The sequence below is a fragment of the Lissotriton vulgaris genome, chromosome 12 (genome assembly GCF_964263255.1).
Source record: "Lissotriton vulgaris chromosome 12, aLisVul1.2, whole genome shotgun sequence".
Taxonomy (NCBI): domain Eukaryota; kingdom Metazoa; phylum Chordata; class Amphibia; order Caudata; family Salamandridae; genus Lissotriton; species Lissotriton vulgaris.
This window is the reverse complement of record NC_141700.1, coordinates 797,110,784-797,137,584: the sequence shown is the minus strand read 5'-3', so window position 1 is coordinate 797,137,584 and position 26,801 is coordinate 797,110,784. Positions and strand designations below refer to the sequence as shown.

Below are 26,801 nucleotides of genomic sequence, written 5' to 3'. Positions count from 1 at the left end.
GAGTTACCCTCCTGGGAGATGTCATGTCCGTCGTAATTCTGGTCATTGAAATAGAGATTCTCTTCTCCGATGCCAAAATCGTGGACGGTCCCGCCGACGATGGAACTGAAAATGCAGCCGTCGTCAGCTTCGTCGACGGAATATGCATCGGCGATACAGGAAAACTCGACAAGATAGGCGTCGTCGCTGCCGTTGACGACGAGACTGTCGACATCCCCGCCGTCGTCGTTGTCAATGTTGTCGTCATCGAGGCCCTCGTCGACACTGTCGTCGTCGCCCTCGTCGTTGACGATGTCGTCGTCGACATCTTCATCGACGATGCCGTCGTCGGCGACTCCCTCATTGACGCTGTTGTAGCTGTCGTTGACGATTCCATCCTCGTTGACAATCCCGTCGTCGTCGATTGTCCCGTCGACGGAACCAGTTTCAGTTTAGGCTTCTTTTTCTTCGTCGACGGAGCCTCCATCGACGACGCCTTGGAACTTCTGTCAGTCTTTCCAGAAGATGGGGAAGAGGGTTTTTTGAATGCTGGATCAGTCTTCAAACCCTTAGAAGGCGTAGATGGCCCTACCCTCTCCTTTTCACCATGGTGAGGAGATTTGCCTGGACCCTGGCTCTCAGACTCTCTGGGGGTCTTTTTTGAGGCTCCACAGAGGGAGAAGGGGAACCCTTACCCCTTTTGACTGACCTTCTTGTTGAAGACGCAGATGCAGAGTCCTCACTGTCACTGGAGACAGTATCCTTCCTGGACTTCAACTTCTGGAGCCAAGTCAGAAGCCTACCCTCACAGTCCCGGAGGGTCTTGGTTGAAAAGGTGCGGCAGATCGTACAGTCCGCAGCCTTGTGATCAGGATAGAGGCAATAGATGCAGTCTTTATGCTTATCCTCAATGAAGTCTTTTCTTGCCACATGTGGAACATGGCTTAAAAAGGGCCTTCTTCTTTTCTTTGTCAGACATCCTGGAAGGATCAGCTAACAATCTGAAGAAAAAACCTGAAGAAAAACTTCTGAAGAGTAGATGTTGAGCAGAGCTCAAAGGAGACTCCCTAGCACAGGGGTCTCCAACCTTTTCTGAAGTGAGAGCTACTTCTGATCAGTGAAAATCATTGTGAGCTACTAAATGCCAAGCAACTCGCGCATTTTTATGAGAGACACCCCCATATGCAGCTTAATTGACTTTAAGCCTCATTTCTTCAGAGACCATACTGTGATTTGCACATGCACTGAAGTTAAATAATTCCCCGTGGAGAGAAAATGAAAAAATCAGTTCAGCGATTATTAATCGTCGCTTGAAAAGTGAAAATAATATTTTTTTTAACAAGTGGCTGTTTTCTTTCCATTACATCTGACAAATTCTGTGTTGGTACACAAAATATATGGATCTTTTAAAAAACATAAAGGGTGGCAGAATCTGGTGCTAACCTATGATGGCTGCATGAAAGCAGTGCTCAACCAAACAGTTTGTACACATTGTGAGGTGCACAGCAGATTCCTTGTGATCGAAACTTGCTGCTAGTGGTGCCTGGGGATGGTGATCTGGTGATTCTGCATTAGCTCTGTTCTGCTTGGTGACTTGGCGGTGCATGATCCAGAGGCCTGACAGCCACTGGGGCAGTTGGTGAGGCTGGGGCAGTACATGTGTCTCTTTTGCTGTGTCGCCCAAACCTACTGTTGGCGCCCCAACAGCACCTTAGCACCACAGGTGAAAGTGCCTACCTGACACAGCATATGGCTGTGCGTGTGAGATTCAAGTGAGCTCAGGGAGAAGAGCTGCTCCACTGCCAGTCACATGCTGGACCTTGATGCCAACAAATAATTCAAGGGTCTCATATTTGCATGTCCGCAGACCAGGGAACCCTCAAATCCCTGGTCTGCGGCCTGCTGAATGTGAGATCTTTATGCAGGCATCATACAGAGATAGCGCTACTCATAGAACAACATGAGTTAGACGTCCTATTCATGACTGAAACATGGACAAGGACAGATAGCGGCATGGAACTGGGACAAGCCTGCCCCCCAGGCTACAAGATTAGACATAACCCTCGCGTTGGGGCTAGAGGAGGAGGTGTAGGACTGATTTATAGGGACTCATTGGACTTCTCCCAGCTAGAAATCAAGCAAATCAAGAACTATGAATTGATGGGGTTCTCCTTGAAGGGACAGGGTGGGGTACTACTAACTGGTCTCCTGTGTTACAGACCTCCGGCTGGCGGTACTTCGGCTGTGTCCGACCTTACTGATTTAATATATGACCTCTCTAACTCCCACGCCAAATTGATGGTATTGGAGGATTTTAATATGTGGCCTGATGGACCCACAGACTCAGCCTTTACATATCTCACACAGGCTTGTCGCAATATCAAACTAGAGCAGTTGGTTCTTTCCAAGACTCATCAGATGGGACATGTTCTGGATTTGGTTTTTGCTGATGCTGGCCTGGTAAAGGTCAGCAATATCCTTCCGCAGTGCTGGACGGACCATGCCCTAGTCCTCTTTTCGGTGGCTCTCCCGACTGGCTGCTCTAAAACTGGTAACACAGGAATGGCCAGGACAGGGAGACAATGGTCTAGGCTTCTGAGAGGCGCAATTCTTCCAAATCTGCTTACTGAAGCTTTTCAGCTGGCTGACAACGCGGATGAAAGCTATAATACGCTCACCCAGCAAATTAAGACCAATTTGGATAGGCTGGCTCCAATAAGAAAAACGCGAGACAGAACAAAAACCGCCATGCCATGGTTTTCGAGGGAACTTCTTAATCTTAAACTGCAGTGTAAACAGGCGGAGCGGAGATGGAGGAGACATTATCTGGATTCGGATAAGATTCTCTTCAAACAGGAACTGGCAGCCTACAAAGCACAGATTAAGTGTGCAAAAGCGAGGTTTTTGGAGGAAACTTTACTGTCAGCCTCAAACAAAGCACAAGCTTTGTTTAAAATTGTCAACGAGCTGTCACGACCGGCCTGCGCCACTACCGCTATCCCTGCCTCTCAGCTACTATGCGATTCATTGGCAAAGGCCTTTGAAGACAAGATCGCGACCATTCTGAGCAACCTAAATCCCACGACACCTGAGGCTGCTCTTCCTCCCATATCGGAGTTGGAGGCTGGGAAAGCCAGGCTGGAAAGTTTTCCTCTCCCGTCTTTTGCAGAGTTTGGTGTACTAGCGGATAGTGTATCCTCCGGATCCCCTCTTGATGTAATCCCGCACAAACTCTGGAAAGCTTTTCGGGAAGAGTTGTATCCTCCTCTCCACGCAATTTGTTGCCAATCCCTTGGCTCTGCCCAGGTCTCGGACAGCTGGAAATTAGCAGTTGTTTCTCCATTATTGAAGAAAGAATCACTGGATCCCTTATGCCCCACCAACTACAGGCCCATATCATTACTTCCCTTTCCGATTAAGATCCTGGAAAAACTGGTCACTAGACAACTGTCCAGTTTTTTGGAAGTTAATGACTGCCTGGACGCGGCGCAGTTTGGTTTCAGACCAGCGCATGGAACCGAATCAGCCTTGGTGACTGTTCTGAGTGACCTTCGTTCGCGTGCCGACCATGGACGAGCAGCCTTTTTAGTGCTGCTCGACATGTCGGCAGTGTTCGATACGGTCAGCCATGCCATCCTGACCAGGAGATTGGAGGAAGTTGGGGTGACGGGCATCGCCCGGGATTGGCTTGTTTCATACCTGGCCAACAGACATCAGGTGGTTGCCCTGCCCCCTTTTAAGTCCACCATTAAAAGGGTCGGTCAGGGAGTACCCCAGGGCTCGGCCATCAGCCGTATTCTTTTTAATCTGTACCTCCACCCCTGGTCAAGCTAATAAAAACATTTGGCATTTCAGTCACCAATTGTGCTGACGACACCCAGCTTATTTTCTCCTTTGAAGGGGAGAATGCGGTGTCCCTGGAGACCTTTCACCATTGTATGGTCACCACGGCAACATGGCTGAGTAACAACTCGCTGCAATTTAACAGCTCTAAGACAGAGGTGCTACACTGCTCAGTGGACCGGGTCCCTCGATCTTTACCACAGGACTTCTGGCCCCCCTCTTTTCAGGGCACGGTGGCAGCAGCTACCTCGGTTCGGAATTTGGGAGTGACAATGGAACCGAGTCTTCAACTGGACGGTTTCATTGACAAAACAGTATCCACCTGCATGGGCCTGTTGCGCTCTCTAAGGAAGATACTTCCTCTGCTCCCTGTCAATGCCAGACCAGAAGTAGTCCGCAGCATTATTCTAAGCAGATTGGATTACTGCAATGTACTACTTCTGGGGGCACCTGCTATGGCAATAGGCAAGCTACAAAGAGTGCAGAATTTTGCGGCTAAGTTAGCACTCTCTCGCCGCCGTTCTGACTCATCTTCTGCAGCTCTTAGGGACTTGCATTGGCTCCCTATCCCTCAAAGGATTGAATTCAAGGCGCTTTGTCTGGTCTTCCGGGCTTTACATGGCTCGGGACCATTGCCCTTACAGGAGATGTTCACCTGGTACAACCCCGCAAGAGCTCTCCATTCTGCCTCTGCCTATTTGGCGGTTGTTCCTAAATTCCGGAGAAAGCGAATGGGCGGCCGTTCGTTTGGTATCACGGCATCCAAGCTGTGGAACGATCTGCCACTGTTGCTCAGATGCTCAGGAGACCTCCTTTCTTTTAAAAAACTACTAAAAACTCATTTATTTCCTAGGTTAGGATAATTGCTCTGTGATCCTTTCTGATCGTGTTTCAGGACCTGCTTGATCTCAGCGCCAGGATGCCCGTAGGGTGACAGAAAGTGCTTTATAAGTGTGTTATACATACATACATACATACAGATGAAGCCTTGTGGACAATTAAAGGAGCATGCTAGCTGATTATATTTTTTTATCAAATATAACTGGGGTGACATTGGATCATGCGCCTCCCACCATTCTTCCCTGCCTCGATCTTCCTCTACAACTTCGGCCCGCCAATGAGTAATCCGGAGCGTGCACTGCGCAGGAGCCCACTAATGTTGAAATGCCCAGCTGAACTTTAGTTTTGAGAGCAAATTATTGCATGGGCAACTAATGGTGGACTCAGTCTGATAAGGTATCATGACCCCATTCTGTGCAATGTATTAATTAATTCCCCTTTCAATAACAAACCCCTTTACACCCTCACCATGCAACCAAGCACTGAATCTATACTCATCACAGTACTGACAGCTGACCTGCTGAAAAGCATATTTCTCTCTTAACACCGAAATACATCTGAGAACCTTTCAAATAAAGTTACCTAATATATGACACCGGCAGGTGAATCATGCTAACTGCCTGACTTGCAATGTGGTATTGAAAACAGCCAGTACAGGATGCACCATGGACAACTGACTATCCCTTGAACTAAAAGGGGCAACCCATCCATTCACACAATGCACTACACATGTTTAAAATTATTGAACTCATTTCACTTTCACATTGACCAGCAGAAACTGATACTAGATCAGTCGCTTAACAAGCCTCTAGCCAAGATTACACAACCAAACGAGATCTGGTCGAGGGAAGTCCCAAATGCCACAAAAAGGGCCCCATGAATGTAAAAGTGCTTATTTGCAAAACTATTTGTGGGCGCTAATTACATAGTTCTGTCCCCTGCTGCCGGGAATACACGAATAAAGGTCTTCTCTAAAATGCAAATACATATTTATGTTGCTCGATTGCTGTCTGTAGAGAAACATCCAATATCCAATTAATCTGTTCCCAACACTGTCAATACCTGGTGCAAATTAATTTTAAGAATCACGGGGCAAGGTGACACCAAGCAGGAGAAAATAGCCTTTGAGGCCAGACAGACGGCTTTTGTTAATTTCCCCTGCACTGCCCCGCCAGCCGTCACTGCTCACAACTAATAAAGCCACCACAAATATTTTAGCACATGGCTTACCGATTGATCTGTTGCTGCTTCCCACGCAGATCAGAGATTCCGTGGCAGCCTGAAAAAGGCAGGCGGTCAGTGGCGTAGCTAGGGAGGGGCGGGTGGTGCAAGTACTGGTAGGTTAGAAGTTCATTACTGCCTGCGCCACGCTACTGCCAAGCTGGCAAGATTTCCGGCCTCTTTCTGCACCGGCACATTTCATGCAGCACGGTGCCTCGGTGCGAAAGGCAGGTGGCATAGTGATGACTCAGATGACGAACAACGTCATCCTCTTTAGCCCGCCCCTATCCCACTGCTAAGCTCAGTTAAGCCTATCAGACCAGCTGGTTTGGGTGAGGGCGCAACAGCTATTAAAAAAGGACGAAAATCGTTAAAAGAAAATAAAGGGTTACAAGATCAAAATGCTACTCACAGGACCATGGCGAGCTACCGGTAGCTCGCGATCAACCGGTTGGAGACCACTGCCCTAGCACAACGTGCGGTAGAAAATCTGAGGTTCTGAGGTTCCTTCAGGAGGGTTCGAAGGGGTGAGGCTCTTCTGATTGGCTGATGCCTAGTTTTATCTCTTTTACACAAAGAGGTGAATATGCTACAAAAGGGAATGAGGCCTAGGCCTTTTTCTCTCTCTTTTGTACCTATTGCTATGTTATTTTTTTGTTACCGAGACTCCCATTCTGACGACGGGGAATGATACAAAAGCATGGGAATCTATGGAAGTTCCAATACTGGGGGAAACCATTGATGCCTTGTACTTCCGGTGGGCCATTTGCGGGTAGCTATCTTGGCAGGGTGACCTTCTAGCCTTCCCCCGAGCCGGGTTATTTTAGGGCTTGATGGCTCCGACGCGCAGCGGGCGGGCAAAGGGCAAGCCCGTCTGTGCCCGTCTGTATCCGGGCGGCGGCCAGGGCCAGTGATGTTGTCCAAATTCTCAGGGATCCCCTGCTTAGTTGGAGTCATGAGAAGCTATTTGCCCTCAGATTTCCCACCTGCTGCAATCCAACTCGTCTTGCACCTGAGGGTTCAATGCAGTCTATGTCAGGGCTGTGGGTTTACTACTTCCACCAGTCGCAACATGGGGCTACTTAAGGGTCTGTGTGGTAACCTTGCTAAGACCCCTTTGGTTGTGGAGCTAAAAGCTTGCTTAATCAACTGTAGATCTCTGCCCCAGCACGCCTTGGACATACATCAGTCCCTTGCAGACACAAATGGGACCTTATGTTCTTGAATGAGGCTTGGCTATGAGAAGATTCCAATACTGCAGTGACTCTAGCTATCCCCGGGGGATATGGCATAGTTTGTGTTAATAGACAAAGCAAGAAGCCAGGGGGGGGGTTAGCGATCATCCCTAAAGTGATATGGGAGATCGCCACTTCCAACTTTGTGCAGATTGATAACATTGAAGGTCTTCCCTTCTGTATAAAACTCTCTGCATCCACCTCCTACTCGGGGCTCCTGCTTTATAGACTGCCTGCCTGCAGCCTTAAATCCACCCCCCTCTGGTGGATTATATCACCCAGGCCAGCACTAGGTACTCTAACTTCACGATGCTAGGTGATCTTAACTTTCATGTGGATGATCCTACCTGCCCGCACAGTACTAACTTCATTTCCACTATGGCCGGCTGCAATCTAACGCAATGTGTGTTATTTCCCACACATAAGGCTGGTCACACTCTAGACCTTATTTGCTCAAACCTTCCCGACATGACAGTCCATCCTCCTGAACTGGTGATCTGGTCAGACCACTTCCAGATCCCTTTTCGGATACACTTGAAAAGCGAAAGGAGAACCCTTCCCAAACTCCATCCCAAAAGATTTTAGAAGGAATTGGATTAGGGTGACCCCAGAGTCTCTCTCGCAAAACCTGCAGAACTCCCTGCCCTCTTTATCTAATAATTTAGAGACTAGCATCACAAATCTCAACAAATGGGTCAGTGATGCTCTCGACTCAATGGCCCCTTTTAGACCTGTAAACTCTGCGAGAACGTCCCCCTCCAGGCTCTGGAGGGGGGCGCCCTGGTTTTCTGAGGATATCAGAGCAAAAAAATCAGAATGTAGAAGATTGCAACACAGCTGGAAACTAACCTACTCTCGAGAAAGCCAAGCCTGTTATCGGGCAGCACTCAAAGATTATCATAAACTCCTTATTATAAAAAGAGAGACTTCTTTGCTGAACGCATTACTAGCGCTAAGAACTCTTCTAGGGAACATTTTTAAATAGTGAAGGCTTTCAGAATCCAGTTGCACTCACTTACGCTTGTCCCCCTCACAGAAACTGTGTAAAAAAATCTCTGATTTCTTCGAGGAAAGATTTGCTCTGATTTATACGTCCTTCCCAGCAGCTTGCCGTCCTTCGGGGAAGAAAATATGCTCATAAACCTGGCCAGACTCCTAGGCCAGTTTTCTAAGATTTTGCTGAGATCTCCATGGAAGCATCTCTGACAGAGCTTCAGATATGCTAATCAAGGTCCCTGGGTGACCCATGGCCAGCCAAACTATACAGTTCCCTCACGGAGTGTCTCAACCCCCACCTAAATACCATCTGGAATTCGTCTATTAGACAGGGTGTTTATCCTTCAGCTTGGAAGTATGCGTTTCTTCTTCCGATTTTGACGAAAGCCAAAGCCGACCCCGAAGTCACCAGCAACTATAGGCTGATTTCCCTGCTCCCGTCAAAAGTTTTAGAGAAATTAGTACACCAGCAATTGGCAGCGTTTATCGAGTCTAATAACCTCGTACATGAGTCTCAGTCCGGCTTTCGCCCTGTGGATGGAGGTGCTAAGGCCATGTTGGTGCTGTTGTTAGATTTATCTGCAGCATTCAACACTGTGTCTCATTCCATCTTATTAGACCACCTGAAGGACATAGGCATCCAGGGTCCAGCTGTGAACTGGTTGAAATCTTTTTTGCATGGCCGAAACCAACAGGTCCTGACCCACCCCTTTACCTCGCCTGCCAAACCTCTGAAATGGGAGGTACCCCAGGGTTAAGCCCTGAGCCCGCTTCTCTTCAATGTTTATTTAACAACCTTGGCGGAGCTTATTACCAAAATGGGGATTAAGGTGACATCCTACGCAAATGATACTCAGCTGCTGTTTTCTTTTAGCGGAGTATCTGATTCCACCTTTGACCCACTAAAAAAAGTCTCAAAAACATTGCTGACTGGATGAACCGCAATTTTGTAAAACTTAATGCAGACATGACAGAGGTTTTGTTTTTTAATCAACCGAACTCCCTGTCCTATGTATGGTGGCCATTGGAGCTGGGTGATGCCCCCATCCCAAAAGACTCGGTCAAAAATCTGGTTGTGAGGTGGGACAAAGATCTGTCCCTCACGACCCATGTACAATCGGTTTTGGCAATTTGTTTTGGCAAAATTAAAACCATCAGTAAATTTATAACCCTTCTGCCTGACTCAACCTGCAAAACCGTGGTCCATTCTTTAATCACTTCCCATCTATGCGACCGGCCTGTACATGGGTCTACCGCTTGGACTGATCCATAGACTCCAGAGCATTCAAAATGCAGCAGCACGACTGGTCTGTGGTGTCCCGCTTCAACACCACATTTCTCCTTACCTCAGACAACTGCACTGGCTATCGAAAGCCAAGCGGATTGAATTTCAGGCACTGACATTTGCCTCTCGAGCAGACAAAAGGGAGAGGCCCTATCTATCTGAGAAGGAGACTCCGCCCCTATCAACAAGACAGACCTCTGCGGTCCAATCACAAACGCTTACTCTCTACACCGCGCTTTGTGAAAGCAAGAATGGGAGGCTTAACTTTCGAAGTGGGTACCACAAAATGTTGGAACAACCTTCCCCCCACCCCCACTTACGGATGATGCAGTCCGAACAGGAATTCAGCAGGGCCTTGAAGACCTGGATTTTTAATCGGAATGACCAGTCTTGCGCTGTCCTCTGCCTTGATCACTGTCTATTATAGCACTGGGACACCCCATTTGGGGTAGCTGCACGCTCTGCAAATGCCTTTTATTATTATTAATATTATTATTATTATAATCACTTCTTTGGTCTGCAGCTCAAGAGCATCTTTTCCTCGAGCCAGGAGCTACCGGAACAGTCCTCCCTTTGCTAGCCAATGGTGCAGAGGGTGCAGTCCAGCAGAAGGTGCAGCCTCTTTTGCAAGGTCCAGGGGTCAACAGGGCAATCCTTCATCAGTCCTTCCTCCAGCTCTGGCATGATCTGAGGTTCAGGTTGCCAGGTGTGCCATATTTATACCCAGAATGTGCCTTGGAGGGAATTATGAGTTCACCAATTAATGGGCTTCTAGATTCCTCCACCCTGTGATGACCTCCTGCTATGTATGGCATCTAGCAATCCCAGACTTCACAATTCTGCCCCATCCCAAGATGTCTGATTCCTTCCATGGATGTTAAGAGCTTGGTAGCCCACCCTAGAGGTGTAGCTACCTGTGGAATACATGCCAAAGGGAAAACTGATTTGGGCACTGGTCTCCCCTCTCTGTTCCCGCAACCAACGTGTCTATTTGAACAAAGGAGCAACCACTCAGGAGTCGGATAGCCATTTGCCCATCAAAGGCTGCTTCGCAGTTCTGGAATCTGCTTTTCACCAAAAGGACAGATCTTACCCACACTACTCCCTCAGGCCGAGGCAAACCCCAGCCCTCCACTGAGGCAAGATAATGATACCAATCCAAACATATGGAATATAACACATATGACTTTTATTCATACACTACTTCAACACGGGCAGGCGAAAGCATTAGTCATGGCAGACTCTCAAGTAACAATAGGATACCAAAAATAAAATGCAATATATACATTCAATAATGAATGAAAAGAATGAGAACTAAAGGAAAGAAAGACAACAAGATATAGACAGAATAGAAAGAAAATAGTAAAGAGTGTGGTTAGAAACACCTCACCGAGCGATGCTTCCAAGCCATCTCTCGCCAACCAAACTGAGAGGAATCCAATACTGCAGCCAGACGAGAGTTCAGTCAGGACACAGCATTCCAACCGATCCCCCAGCAATACGTCTATTCTGTGGTGAACTTCCATCTAGCCCGTGGAGGCCCCTCGCTTTAGTACTGTTTCAATCAAGAAACAAAGCTTCAAGATAGCCTTGACCCCTTCTCATAGAGTTAACCGGGCTGGGACGTACCAGTTAGCGTCAAGGTCAAGACAGTAGCTGGCCAAGCCTCTGTATTTTGGCTTTGAGGTGAAGTTTGTACATTCCTTCGATAACATCCAGTTCGTTCTGGTCTGTGAGGTGCGAAAAACAAGTGGGGAGCAAAACATGCCCTCCCCACCTTGTGAAGCTCAGAAAATGGCGACAGTCAAGAAAATGGAGTCAGTCCTGCAAGTGTTGTCATGCACGTAAAGAAGCTAGAGCAAAACTAAATTAGTACACAAGGTAACCTGAGATCATGTCAAAGCCAATGGTAAGCCCTGCTGTAAATCAAGATAAAGTCAAAGAATAAGATTGACAGAAGACTGTGTCAAAGTCGATAATAAGGTCTCAAAAGAAAGGGACACTGCCCTATTTCATAACTATTCTCACTAGGCAGGCATATGCAATATAATTGAATGAAATAACACACTACAATCCATCTGGGATGGTGACAGTCGACGGTCATCATGGGGTACTTGACCACATGAATGGCCCATTTAGTACACACCCATAGTGGCTTCCTCCAAGGGGAAGGTAATATCTCCCCCTGTAGCAGGCTACCGTTATTCCTAAGCCTGAGACTTGTTCATACTACTCCCAAGCAGGGCAGAAAGCTGTCTAGTGGCCAGTAATGGTGTGAGGCCATTGGACAAACCCGGCTACAGAGTGGCAACTTTCTAAAAGTTGCTTTTCTTTAAAAGTGACTTTTAATTCGATTTGGGCACCAAATCGGGTTTAATGCCACGATTAATTTGATACCTTGAAGTACCCATTTTAGTAGTCCCATTCAGAAGTTAGCCAGGCTGAGGGTTCAGCCGGTAACTCTGTGTTACCCAATGGGACTACTAAGTTTTCCACAGCAAAACAACAATTTAGATGTGTTGAGGTCAGGACAGATTCAAAGCATATGTCCAACTTAATAACAGATAGCTCCCTGCCTCAGGCCTACACAGGCCTTCCTTAGGGGAGACTTAAATATATTGTTAAGGCAAATGAGGGCTTTGCCATTAATTTAAATGGCAAAGTCGAACTAACAGTATAAAACTCTTCTAGGCTACAGTGGCATGCTGGGAGCCATTTTGTACTTTGTCCCACACAGGGTGGCACAACCAGTGCTGCAGCCCTGGGGGGCACTCTGTCTTACATGTCCTGGGCATCCTTGGTACCATATACTAGGGACTTATAAGTAAGTCAGCTTATGCCCATTGGGGGTAGCCAATTCAACATGTGTGAGAAGTTAGCCTGGTATATGATGTCCACTATTCTAGTGGGCACCTTGCACCAGTCTAAACGACCCTTATTGATGGTGGTTGTAATGTCAACCTTATAGATCAGCTATCCTAGTGGTAGCATGGACCAGCAGTCTTAGGCTAAAACTTCAGAGAGCATGTAAAGCAAGCTGTTTTACCAATTATAATCCCTTGAATACCAAATGAAAGGACACCACACAAGGTATATACAAAATATATATGTATTTATTACTAACACAACCCCTCTGAACTCTTTAGGAGGTCAGAGATCGAGATACATTACAAGTTACTCATTAAGCATACTTTAAGTTGCACAAATAAAATTCTGCCCTAGGGGCCTCACGAACCATACACTACATAAGTGGTATAGGAACCACTTCAGGAATGGTGAATAGGCCTAGAGCCTAGGGAATCGCTGGGGCTACACTGGCCAACCAAAGGATTGGAAGTAGGAGGCCCACGGGAGACGCGTGCAGTGTCTAAACACAGTCGGGAGTTACCATAGAGTTATAATGGGAACGTAAAAGTTACAAAGTAGTTGATTAAGGACACTTCCGGATGGACTACGGTAAAACCCTTTCAAACTAGGACACTTCGAGAGTCAACACCACGGGAGCACCGGAGTACTCGAGTTACCTCACCCAGGGAAGCCAGGGTCATAGGTCTTCTTTCGTGTCGGGTTTTGTCGCTGTTTCCTATGGAGAGCTGCAAAGAAATGCTGCAGGCGACCAGGAGAAAAGTGTCCGGGTGGATCCAAGGGTGGGCCAGAGATGGGAAGAACCTGAAAGCAGAGGGGACAGAGTCTGGGTCACTAGCCAGTGACCAGGAAGGAACCAGGAAGGAACCAGGTGATGTTGAGTGCTTCAGGTGAAGAAGGTGAAGCTTGTCTCTGCTGCCACGAGGACCAGGAGGTGTCGACGACAAAGAGGAGCTGGATTCGAGCTTTCCCTTGAAGGATCTAGTTGACTGTGGTGTCGGTATCCGGATTGGACCCTATGAGCCTTGGCAAACGCAATCCACGCAGGAAGGGAAGATTGGCTTCAGGTCAGACCAGCAAGGTCTGGGGAGCTTCTCCTTTGCAGGGAAGCTGGAGCAAGCCCGGAGCAACCAGGCAAGTGGTGTAGTTTCAAAAGAAAGTCTTTGGAGGGCTAACTAGCCAACAGGCTAGCAACCGGGAAGACGCATCGAGCTGAAATGCAAGAGCAGGCCCCATGCGCCACTCGTGGAGTGTGGAGGGCTGAGCTTCGGTGCAAATGGCACTCTGGTCTGGGGCTTTTCAAACCCCAATGCACAACTTCGAGGGTACCTCGGTCGTTGCACTATTTAGCAAAGTGCAGGTAGTCCAGGGTGTCTGGTCCCACGTCTCTCGTGTCCGCCACAGGTCTCAGCTTTGCTGTGAATGTGGATCGGAGTCGGAGATGTCTGAAAGTCCAGTTCCTGAGTCGCTGAGTCTTCGGGTTCCGGCGGGAGCGTCGACAAAGCAAACCAGCAAGTTACTGGTGGAGCCTGTTTGCACAGGGTGGTCACTCCTTGACCACAAGGGAGATGTCTTCAGTCTTCTAGTCGGTATAAAACGTCGATGGTCCAAGAGTTTCATTTCAGAGTTTCAGTCCAGGATAATCTAATGTCTCTAGACACAGCTCCTATCTTTATACTGATTTTAGGGGCTGGATTACCTGCTAGGTCCCTCCTATGGGTGGACCCTGAGAAGGGGTGGTTACACCCCTTTCCCTTTGTCCAGTTTCACGCCAGAGCGGGGCTGGAGTGCCTCAGCAACTGGTTTGAACCGGGCTATGCATGGAGCACCTTGTGTGCCCCAGGCAGTGTCTGGAAAAGTATCTTTCCATTGAACCCACCCTGCCCCAATACACTACAGGCTGTCTGGGGATGTGCTAGCACCTCCCTCGACAGAAAACCTATTGTCCAGGTCTCCCTTGCCGGAGTTTCGTCCAGCTGCAGGAGGTCAGACTCGTGTCTGTGGCAGCAGCATCCATTTTGTGATGCTGAGGCTCTGTTTAACTTTAACCGGGTAAAGCAGTAACTACATGTCTGCTCCATCTAGAAGGGTGGAATGCTACCCCCGCCACCAGAACTGGCGGGGGTAGTATTCTAAAGTGTTTGACACCTTACACAACATGTTTTGATAAAGCCAAACCAAAGTTAGCATCAACCGTGAGGATTATAATGCACTTAAGAGTATATGGTATGGCTATATCATCGAACAGCTATAAGGACATGGTTCCGAAAGCTGCAGAAGGGCTCAGCCATTTTGTGTTCACAAGCCAGTGAGGCCAGCCCCCCTGCCTCCCCCCACAGCAACAGGGATATTCTACATCAGAGTGTGCTTCTGTATTTACTGGGAAATGTGCACTTCGTTTTTTGGCCAGCAGGGGGAGTAAAGCTCTATTCAAACAGTATGGTTAGATTTCGAGTTAGTGAAGCCTTTACCTGAAGAAGTCCAAAGTGTGGATTGAGCCTGTCTGTCTCCTAGGAGATTCTGAACAGTAGAAGCAGCTGCCCAGCCCCCACCCCCAGACCAGCGGACCATTGGCTATTCAGCTACCAGGCAAGTCTGAGCCCTCCTCTCACACCTGCCCAGGCCCCTTAAGGCCTTGCTGGGTGCACCCCAAATCATTCTCCTCCATCTTGTGAATTGCAGCCTACCTGTGCCCTAGGTTGCAGTGAGTAGAGTCCAGGAAGTGGTAAGGAGACAGACTAGTGCTGTCTCTTCCCAAAACAAAAGTTGTTTAAAAAACGATTTTCCCTTTCTGTGATTACTGTCTTTGCATGTGGTTGTTGTTTAAAATTGCAGTTTTGACCTGCCTGTGATTGCATATTTTATCACCTGTTTTGTGTTTTAAACTTGTGGTTTTTCCCTGCCCATGATTGCTTGCATTTAAGGTGTTGAATTGTGGGATTTGCAGTCCTACCTCTGTAGTTTGTCCCTCTCATTCCTTGGTGATAAATCTGTTTTCCCTCCAAATTTCTCCTTTGCTCTGTGCTAGACCTGTTTGTTAAAACAGTGCACCCCCAGCCATCATTTTGTGTTCACAAGCCAGTGAGGCCAGTCCCCCCCACGCCTCCCCCCCCCCCCCAGCAACAGGGATATTCTACATCAGAGGGTGCTTCTGTGAGCTGTTTAAACTGTGTTTACTGGGGCCTGTGCACTTCGTTTTTTGGCCAGCAGGGGGAGTAAAGCTCTATTCAAACAGTATGGTTAGATTTCGAGTTAGAGAAGCCTTTACCTGCAGAAGTCTAAAGTGTGGATTGAGCCTGTCTGTCTCCTAGGAGATTCTGAACAGGAGAAGCAGCTTCCAACTCCTTGGCCAGCAAACCTTGTCTGAGGTCGCTGGGACCTTATATGGTCTGCTAGTTTTTGGCACATGTGTACACTGATTGGTGGTTGAACCTGGTTTTTCTATTGGGTTAGGGTTAATGTCCTCCTTGGTTGGGTATTTGAGGGTTCTTATTGGTTTCTGGGTCTGTGATTCAATCATTGTAGGGTTGGGACTAGGGCTAGGGTTAGGATTTCTATTGGAAGTAGGGACTAGGGCTTCCTATGTTATTGGTTGTTGGGAGTAGGGTGGGACTAGGGCTAGGGTTAGACCTTTAATTGGAAGTAGCTATTTAGCGCTTCTGATGGGATTGGTTGTTGGACTAGTTGTGGGACTAAGAGTAGGGTTAGGCTTTCTATTGGAAGTAGGGACTAGGGCTACCTGTACCATTGGCTGCTTGGACTTGGGTTGGGACTACTGGTAGGGCTAAGGTCTTTATTGGATGTAGAGATCAGGGTTTTAAAACTGATTGGGTGCTTGGACTAGGGCTAAGATTGGCTGCAAGGTCCTGGTCTACTATTGGTTCTAGATTTTAGGGCTTGTGTTGTGATTGGATAGTGTTAGGGCTAGGGTTCCCATTGGCTGAAAGGGTCACCTGATTACTAAGGCTATAAAAGGCCAGGGTTAGGGCGTCTCATCCCGGGCATCGAGTCTAAGGGCTGAGAGGACAAGGGTAGTTGCCTGTTTGAGCCTGTTAAAGGCAGAGAGAACAAGGGTAGTTGCCTGTTTGAGCCTGTTAAGGGCGGAGAGGACAAGTGTAGTTGCCTGTTTGAGCCTGTTAAGGGCGGAGAGGACAAGGGTAGTTGAATGTTTGAGCCTGTTCGAGACTGGTCGGGACTAGGGCCAGAAATGCTGCCCTTTTTCTCATTTAGCAATACCCAGCCCACACCATCCACTTTCACAAACAGAGCATTGTGCATCTATGTTCCTTCCATGTACTTGGATCTGTGTGTCTGTTACTTTTCTCCTGAAAAAGCATATCGAATGCACTACCCTATTTCCCATCCTGTGCCTCTATCAATATATTTAATCTAAATATACTTACTCCCTTAATGTATCTATATACTTTCAATGTACTTATGGATCTACATATTTATCACTTTCTTCTAATTTAGCATTTCCAATGCACTACCCTATTTCTCAGCCTATACTTCGCTCAATATATCTTCTATCCCAACCTACTGACTCATCTCAAACTTCTTTCTACTACTCCTTCCAATGCACTACCCTATCTCTCATCCTATACATCTATCAATATATCCTCTACATCCACTCTCTCATTCATCTCAAACCCCATACCACTACTATGATCCCCAAAAATAACCCATTCTAGAGTCTCTCCTGCTCTACCCCTCCTTGCATCATCTGACACCTCTTTTTACTACACCGATCCCCTAAAAAAAACCTTTCTAAACTCTCCCCTCTGACTCCTCCACTCCAAAACTCCTTTTTACTTATCCAAAATCCTCTTTCTACTGCTAAGACCTAAAAAAAATCCTTCACTCTTTTACCCCTCCGCTATCCTTTTCAATCAAAATTAACAGACTAACATGTTCACTTCTCAAATTCCATATTCAACTATACTAATATACAGCCCAAATAACTGAATAACATATCTACTACTTAAATTACTTCATATTTATACTATACTAATTTTCAACACTAATCCTTTATCGGTTCCGGAGTGGTGTGCTACTCGCCAGAAAAGCGCTTCAACACCCATCAGGGGTAACACGTGCTATATGAATGCAAATCTTTCTTCCGTTTTTATCCCTACGCTATCCTTCTCACTCCAAGTAACAGACTAATATCCACCACTAAAATTACCTCAGATGTGGAGTGGTGTGGCTCACTGGTTAGAGGTAGCAGACCCGGGAGTAGAGGACGGCCCGGGACCAGGGTTCAATTCCAGACGCGGCAGGGTCGTGGACCAGAGTCAGCGGACTTGATAATTCTCACCTCGGTGCCTATTCTAACCAGGGATCACACTCGGCAACTCTGGGCATTAGCTTGCCTCATCTCCACAACGGCCACCCACATACGCCGGGGATCCCTGGTTTCACCTTGGAGATACCCAGTAGGGACCATCTCACAGGGAAAGCCAGGACGGGTTCCCCAGTGGTCTACTGCGCAGAGATACTCCTTCGGGAGTCGATTCTAGCGCGTTAGAAGCCCACAATTAATTAATTAATTAATATTTCACCATATTAATTCACCACTAATCCTTTAAACATTTGTCCTCCTCTATCCTTCTGCTATCATTCCAAATCCAAATAACTGACTAACCTATCCACCACTTAAAATGTACTTGCATGTTTCACTATACTAATTCAACCCTAATCCGCAATGGGTCCCGGAGTAGCGTGCCACCCGCCGAAAAAGCGCTTTGACGCCTCGTCAGGGGTAGTAAGCTCTATATAAATGCAATTACAATACAATACAAGTTCGCTCCTGTTACCTCTAAAATCATTAATGAACATTTTGGATTGCATTTGCTTCTTTCAGAAACTTTCAAAACCGCCGCCCTTTGACCTGGCTAGAATCACCTTTCAAGTAGTTTAATACAACTGCCATGAAAAGGCCTCACATTTAGGGTCTGAAACATTGAAGAAAGCCATTGGCACCTCAAGGTTATTAAACCTTCACATACACAGATCACACGCGTTAGCGACTCCTCTGCTTGATTACACCATCTGCATTGAGTGTTATTTTCTTCCTTCTTTCTCCCAAACCAATAGCACCTTGGTGGAATTAGGCTAAAGCAAAATATCATGAGCAAGAATTTTAAGTGGTTGGAAAGAGACAGGCTCAAGTACTCAGGGGGTGCTCATGGGAGTATAAATCAACCGCCCAACTACAATGAAAATGGTCTCTTAGGTCCCAGAGATCCTATTCCGCTGAAATAATCTTTGCGATTTTATTAATCATTTGTTTGTGGTCGATAGTTGCTATTATGTCCTCTGCACTCAGAGTGCTGACAGAGGTTGCCAATGTGGATCCCCACACCGAGCCTGGCTCCTTGAATTTCTCCCAAAAGAGTTGTTTCATAGTGCCACTTTGTGCCGTTTTTAATTTCTGAAAGTACTAAACACATTTCACCTCCCAGCTTTATTAGTTTACATTTATTGTGTAACTTCCTCTCAAGCTGTGTTTTGACTGTACTCATTCTTGCAACAAGTCAATGACATTTCCAGTTCCTGACTCTGAAGGGTCCGCTGTATTTAATACATGCAAAGATATAATGTTGTTCTCTTGTTTTTTGGTTAATGGTTAGCCTTAATTATGCTTTGTTTAAGGACTCTCTAGAAATGTTACAGTTAATGTATCATGGTTTATGGTTGTTGTCATTACTTTATTTCACAAAATGTCATGAGCGTGACTTTCACTGTTTGAAAACATATAAAAGTGCCATTTCTGGAGTGTGCCAGAGCTTTTCTTGTTTTCATACTGAGCAGTCTCCATGTCAGTTTGCCATTTAATTCTGTCCTTGGAACATTATTGATTGCCAGAGCTTTTTGGCTCTACTCCAGAGTCAGACTTCATGTCGGTCCTCTTGCTGATTCTAAATTCAGGCCTTTTCTCTTGACTCATGATATATATTGAAGCGGGTCCTCCCGCCGGCGTGACAGCATGTTTCTGCCTCAAAGCTTAGGACTTGGTTCTCTTGATTTTTCCTCAGCGTCGAGCTCGTCCATGAAACCTTTGTTAGTTTGTCTATCTTGGTTTTAAGTAGCCTGAGAAAGCAAGGCCCTAGCCTCCCTAGGGAACATCAAGCTCCTGCACCTTACTTCTGTTGACAAAAGTCTGCTGTCTTTCTATACATTGCACTCTACACTTTGCATTTACCAGTGTTTGGAGCAATTGTCTGCATCAGCACAGTAGCAAAATGTAATAGAGGTGCTAGTTCCTGGTGGGCTTATCAGGCTTTTGTGCCTAACTCCTGCTGCTATTTTATATACTGTACTTTGCTCTTTCTTTTTATTAGTCATCAGAGCAGCTGTTGACTCCAGTGGTGCTGACAAAATGTAAAATGTTTGTAAGTCGTTTGATGTACATTTTTAACCTCGCTCCTATGATATCTGATTGTAGCGGTTTATCGTCCAATGTATCAACACCTTGTAAATCATTTAATTAGAAACTTTTTAACATTAACCATGCTATCACTGATTGTAATGCTTCAATTACTTACGGGTAGGATTAGTTATGGGCGGAGATAATTCAGTGCTTATGACTTTAATGAGTATCCCCTGGAGGAGAAATTGCATTACTCTGAGTCCTACTCCCTCGCTTCCCTTACTTACAAATGAGGCGTCCCTGCCTCACCAGACACCCATACCCACGTGATTTGTCACATGAGGACTATAAATAGTCCCAGCCCCCACACACCTCCTGTAATACCACATAGATCGAAACCACATCAAAAGGTTGGCCTGGACCATCAGGGAGGGAGGGATGTAAGTAAGGGAAGCGAGGGAGTAGGACTCAGAGTAATGCAATTACCGGTAAGTAATTGAAGCATTACCTCATCGTCCCTCCCTCGCTTCCCTTCCTTACAAAATGAGATGTACAAAGCCAAACAGGACAACCAAAGAAGGTATGCAAAACTCAGGTTTATTAAAAAACACAGAAAACAAGGGAAAAACCACTATTCAGGAACCATAGTGGAAAGAACTCTGTGTCCAAAGACATCAGAACAGTCAACCTCCTGTCCAATCCTGTAATGAGAGGCAAAGGTCAACGGGGAAGCCCAGGCGGCAGCCCGGCAAATCGCAGAAATGGAAGCCCCTTGGACCTCCGCACAGGAAGCAGCCATGGAGCGAGTGGAACAACCCTGAACCCCCAAAGGAGAAAGGTGCCCCTCTCCTTGTACGCCAAAGAAATCAGCGAACGAACCCAACGACTCAAGGTAGGAGTAGAAGGACGTAAACCCCGATTCACAGGACCAAAATTAACAAAAAGGGAATCTGAGAGACTGAAAGGAGCGACCCGCTCCAAATAGACCAGGAGAGCGCTCCTAACATCCAAAGAGTGAAGCCGCACCTCAGACTCCGAGGACGGGGAATCAAAAAAGGAAGGAAGAACCAACTCCTGATCCCTGTGGAACTGAGAGTCAACTTTAGGACGAAAGGAAAGAATCGGCCGCAACACGATCCTGTCCTCAAAAACCAGACAAAAAGGGTGTTTAGAAGAAAGAGCATCCAGTTCACCCAGGCGGCGAGCAGAGGAAATAGCCACCAAAAAGAAAGTCTTGAAGGACAACAGGCGCAGATCCACATAAAGTAAGGGCTCAAAGGGAGAGGACATCAAGGCGTCCAAGACCAGAGACAGATCCCAGGTCGGAAAATGCCTCTGAGGGGTAGAACATTACCCAAACCCTTAAAAAGGTGACTGACCAACCCCTCAGAATCCGAGAGATTGCCCCAAGAGCTCCTAAACGCCCTAAAAACAGTCCATTGCAAACGAAGGGAAGAAACCTTCAAGCCCAAGGCAGCACCCTCCTGAAGAAACAGCATCACCTCAAACAAAGAAGAGGAAGTAGGGTCCAAACCCTTGACAAGACACCACCGACTGAAAGAACGCCAGTGCCGCAGGTAAGACTTGTTGGTCGACGCGCGCCTAGCCGCCTGCAGAGTAGAGGTCAAACCAGCCGGAACCCCTTGACGCAGAAGACCTAAGCATTCAACCTCCAAGCCGCCAAGCGCATCCAGGCCAGAACATCCTGTTGTAACGCCGGGAAGATCAAAGGGGACGGGGACAGAGGCAGCAACCACTCCACCTCCGACCTCATCACCACTTGAGAGGAAACCAGGAGGCACGAGGCCAAGCCGGAGCCACCAGAATCACAGAAGCCCCCGAGGAGCGGACCCGCAGCAGGAAGCGGAGAAGAAGGGGGAAAGGAGAAAAGGCATACAGAAGCCCGCGGGGCCAAGGGCAGGAGAGAACATCCACCGCCTAGGCCGACCCCTCCCGACTGCGGGAGACAAAGCGGGACACCAAGGCATTGTCCACATTCGCAAAGAGGTCCACCACCGGAACACCCCAACGCATCGTCAGAGCCACAAACAACTCCGGACGAAGGCAGAAATCCAAAGAGGACGGAATGGCCCCTCTGAGGGCATCCGCCAGGGAATTGGACACCCCCCCGAATATGGATCGCCGAGAGCGCCAACAGATTAGACTCCGCCCAAACAAAAACGCCTCGCCACTAGGGCCAGAGAAGAGGACCTGGTCCCCCCTTGTCTGTTTACGTAAGCCATGGCAGTGATGTTGACCGTCCTGATCAGGACCACGGAACCCTGCAGAAACCGGGAGAAGGCCAACAGAGCCAAACGGACCGCTTCCAACTCCCTCCAGTTTGATGACATCCTGCTCTGAGTGGGAGACCAGAAGCCTCTGGACTGATGAACCCCCAGCCAGGCCCCCCACCCCGAGAGGCTGGCATCCGTGGTCACCACACCCGGAGCCGGAGGAGAGAGAGAGACACCCTTCAGCAGATGATCCCGAACCAGCCACCAACCCAGAGCCGTCATGATCTGAGGGGAAACCGATATCGGAGAAGAGAGGGGAAGGCAATGGAGAGACCAATGCGCCAGAACATGAGCCATCAGCGTGTGCAAATGAAACCTGGCCCATGGAACTAGAAAAAACGTGGACGCCATATCCCCTGAACCTGGAGCCAACGAGCTGCCACCTGCACTGGTCCGGACAGAAGAGACAGTATGTGAGACTGAATCTTGACCACCCGAGCCTCGGGCAGAGTGACCACCCCCAAATCTGTCCGAAACCGGGCCTCAATGAAGAGACGATCTTGGGACGGAACAAGGAACGACTTTCCCAGATTGACAAGAAAGCCGTGCTCCCTCAAAACGACCAGAACCACTTCTGTGTGATCGAGAGTCAACTGGAAAGAGGGAGAATGAAGTAACCAGTCGTCCAGATATGGATGTAGAAATATCCCCTGACAGTGGACCAGGGCCACCAAAGGGGCCAAAAGCTTGGTGAAGACCCGAGGAGCGGACTTCAGCCCGAATGGCAAAACCGCAAACTGGAAGTCAAAGCTGCCAATCGCAAAACGAAGAAACTGCTGATGAGTCCGAGCCACAGGAACATGAAGGTAGGCGTCCTGCAAATCGATAGACGCCATGAAGTCCCGGAACCCCACGAACGGGATGATGGACTGCAAAGTCACCATTTTGAAGTGGACGGTCCGAACCCAACCATTCACCCTCTTCAGGTCCAGAACCGTCCGGAATCCCCTGACACCTTCTGTACCAGAAACAAAATGGAATAACATCCCTGTCCCCGCTGTGCCAGAGGGACCGGAACGATCGCCTTCTTCGACAGAAGATCCCGAACCCCCTCCAGAAGAGCCTCCCACGTTGTCGGAGACTTGGGGATAGGAGTAAGGATGGTGCCCCAGCCGGGAGGAACGGCGACAAAGTCTATAAGATAGCCTCTCCTGATAATAGTCAATGCCCAGAGATCCCTTACATTCATCCAGGAAAGACAACAGCCTCCCGCCCACAGGACTTGCGGCCGAAACACAGTCGATGTCAGGACTTTCTCTTGAAGGCATCTGCCGGAGGCTTGGGACCAGCCAAGGCAGAAGATTTCCTGGGCCGGAACTGGCGTTGACGAGCAGAAAAGTTTTGTTAGAGGACTGCCGGGAAGAATGAAATGACGCAGAGGAGGATGGAGCCGGATTCCAGAAACGGCGAGAACCAGAGGCAGACGCGAAGAAAATTCCCCTGTTTTATTGTATATATTTATGTGGACTTATCTTGTTGTTATGTGATGTTTTGTTTCACTTTTGGTCACTTATGTCACGTCCTGCACACTGTCACTTATGTGAGCACCTGAAACTTTTTCTATGAAAAACAAAAATTACAAATAAATGAATATTGTATAAATTCCCTATGCATTTAGCTCCTTAGCGTGAATTTACTAAACGCTCTCACTTTTTAATGGGATCTTGTTGGACAGTTGTCGAACCATTGTTTGTTTATATACGTTCCATGTGGAAAAGCAAGCCAGAGCAGTCCATCTCCTCCTGAATAGCCGTGGCCAGTTTCCCAAAGTCAGACACCAAGAGGTAACCAATAAAGCAGCAAGAAAACGAAAAACCAATCAGTAAAAGCAAAAAGGTAATAAAAACCTCAAACGAGGCCCCTACTGTAAAGGAGCATCAGAAACAGCCAGCCGAGGATCACCAGCACATCCGACTGCATGAGTCCGACGGGCTCATGCAGAATAAAATAGCAAGGGGGTGTGGCCCTTTTTTATTGAGATGCGTCAGGTCATGTTTCAGGTTTACATTTGTTAGTACAAATTGGCAGTAGAACTCAGTCATATTTAATAGTCATTTATCAATCAATCAGGGATTTGTGAAGCGCATTACTCACCCGTGAGGGTTTCAAAGCACTGGGGTGGAGGAGGTTAGAGCGCAGCTTCGTCTCATCAAAAGAGCCAGGTCTTGAGGCTCATCCTGAAGGCTTGCAGTGTGGGGATTTGTCGGATGCTGAGAGGGAGTTTGTCCAGGTCTTCGCTGTGATGTAGGAGAAGGATTGCTCCCTCTCTCTGGCTATGCGTATGCGTGGGTTTCAGGCTAGGGCAAGATGGGTGGATTGGAGGCTCTTCTTGGATGCGTAGAAGGAGATTCTTTCATTGAGGTATTGGGGTCCGATGTTGTGAAGGGATTTGTAGGTGTGAGTGCGGAGCTTGAAGGACAATCTCTTTTCAACGGGGAGCCAGTGGAGTTCTCGTAGGTGTTGGGTGATGTGGTTTTGTCGTGGGATTCCGAGTACTAGTCTAGCTGCGGCGTTCTGGATTGTCTGGAGTTTGAGGAGTAGAGTAGAGGGCATTCCTGTAGTCCAGTCTGCTGGTTATGAGTCCATGGGGGACAATCCTTCGGGATTTGGGGGCTCCATTTGAGAGGATGCAGAGGGTATTAAAGCGTGTGGAGGATACTGCGTTGATCTGTCAGTGCAGGGTGAGGGAGGAGTTGAGTATGATGACGAGTTTGCAGGCGTGGTCTGTGGGTGTGGGCAGTTCGCCGAGGGTGGTGGGCCACCAGGTGTTGTCCCATGCTGAGAGGGTGGACCCGAGGACGAGGACTTTCATTTTCTCTGAGTTGAGCTATAGGCAGCTGTTGCTCATCTAGGAGGCGACATCTTTTATACCTTCCTGGAAGCTGGGTCTGGTGACGTTCGGTTCGTTGGTGAGGGAGAGGATAAGCTGGGTGTCGTAGGCATAGGATACTATGCTGAGTCCGTGTTTTCTTACAATGGTGGCGAGAGGGACCAGGTAAATGTTGAAGAGTGTGGGGCTGAGTGAGGATCCTTGGGGTACTCCGCAGCTGATCTCTGTGGGTACGGAGCGGAAGGGTGGGAGTCTGATTCTTTGGGTTTGGCGGTGAGGAAGGAGCGAATCCAGACGAGGGCGGTTCCCCGGATGCCGACATCATGGAGATTAGCAGTTAGTGTGCGGTGGGAGACGGTGTCGAATTCTGCTGAAAGGTCTAGTAGGATGAGGCCATGTGGCCCTCCTCCAGGAGGGTACGGATGTCATCTATGACGGCTAGGAGGGCGGTATCGGTGCTATGGTTGCTACGAAATCCAGGTTGGGAAGAGTTGAGGATCGAGTTGGCTTCTATGATGTTAGTGAGCTTGTTGTTGACGATCTCTGTGACTTTGGCTGCAAAGGGGAGGAGAGAGATGTGTCGGTAGTTCTTGAGGTCCATTGGGTCTGCGGTGGGCTTCTTGAGGAGGGGCTTGACCACTGCGCGTTTCCAGTCATTGGGGAAAGTGCCTGTTTCAAGAAAGCAGTTGATAGTATGTTGTAGTTTGGGTGCGATGGTGGAGGCAGCTCTGTGGAAAATGTGGGGCGGGCAGGTGTCGGTGGGTGCTCCTGAGTGTATACTTCCCATGGTTTTGGTGGTGTCTTCTGCAGTGACGGGGGTCCAGGCGGTGATGGTCGGCTGGGTTGCATTGTTGGTTGGAGGTGTAGAGTCGGTGTCTGCGTTCTGCTCATTGAAGTAGAGAGTTCTGATCTTGAGATGGAGTATGACCAGAGTTTGTTGCAGAGGTCTGGGAGGCAGGGACGTCGGACGATTCGCTGGGGGATTTGGTGAATTCTTGAATGATGCTGAAGATTTCTTAGAGTTGTGTGAGTTGGTGAGTATTCTATTCTGGATGAAGTTCTTCTTTGTGGTTCGGATGAGGTGGTGGTGTTCTGTCATGGTGGTCTTGCAGACGGAGGTGCTTCTGGGGTTTTGCTGTTCCTTCAAGCTTTCTCGAGTCGTTGGCACGTGCGCTTGGATTCTCAGAGGTAAGTGGTGAACAAGGTGGCTTTCGTGGTGCGCTGTCTGTCGGAGTTCCGGATGAGCGAGATGGTGTCTGCGCAGTCAGTAATCCATCTGTGGAGTGCGTTGGGCGAGGAGTTGCCGTCGGTTGTGGTGGGGGGAGGATAACGGTTGAGGGCAGAGTTGAGGTGCTCCTCGGTATCACGATAGAGCCTTCCATTTAACTGAGCAATCTGCGTAATAATGCTCTTAAATTACAATAAACCGTTATACCCCATGGTGTGAACTATTTTTCAAATCTAGACCTAAGCTACCGTAGTGAAACATGTTTGAAATAAATAGAATGCCTTACTGATCAATTGTGGCTTGCCTTCTCCTGAGATCCTCTAGATGGCAGCAGACCGACATCACATGACTACTGTCTCTCTTTTGACCCTTCTGCTTGCCCTTCTTGTTTCTGCACAGCTCTGAAGGAGAAACGAGTCTCTCGGGGATGGAAATTATTTGCAACGAGGGTAGGTCTGTTAGGGAATCAGGTCTTTCGACTGCATAATTTGACATCTAGGATAAAAAAAAGACATGAAGAGCTCGTCTTTAGCTCACAATTTGCTGTAATGATGAATGCATTCATTAAATGGGCCATCCTGAGTTGAGAAAGAAGCAGCCACTTTACCCGGCATGCACTGCTAACAAGCACCCACATTAGGCATTCTAATACTTTGCTTATTTAGATGATGTCGATTTGGGTTTTGAGCTGCATAAAGACATTATTATTTGGATGGCCTTTTTAATTAGGCTAGCAGAAAAAATGGCGGGACAATTAATTCATTCAAGATTTTTAAGAACGTAAATTCGAATGAAAGATATTAATCACACATT

General features: G+C 47.8%; 1 protein-coding gene across 1 annotated transcript in view; it reads right to left on the bottom strand.

The window, feature by feature from the left end:
- INCA1 (inhibitor of CDK, cyclin A1 interacting protein 1) overlaps positions 1-26,801 on the bottom strand; it is a 196,425-nt gene that overhangs the window by 76,032 nt on the left and 93,592 nt on the right. Inside the window, exon 4 of the mRNA XM_086946634.1 lies at positions 26,275-26,483. Coding sequence (XP_086802760.1) covers positions 26,275-26,483 — 209 coding nt within the window. The remainder of the gene's footprint in view (positions 1-26,274; positions 26,484-26,801) is intronic.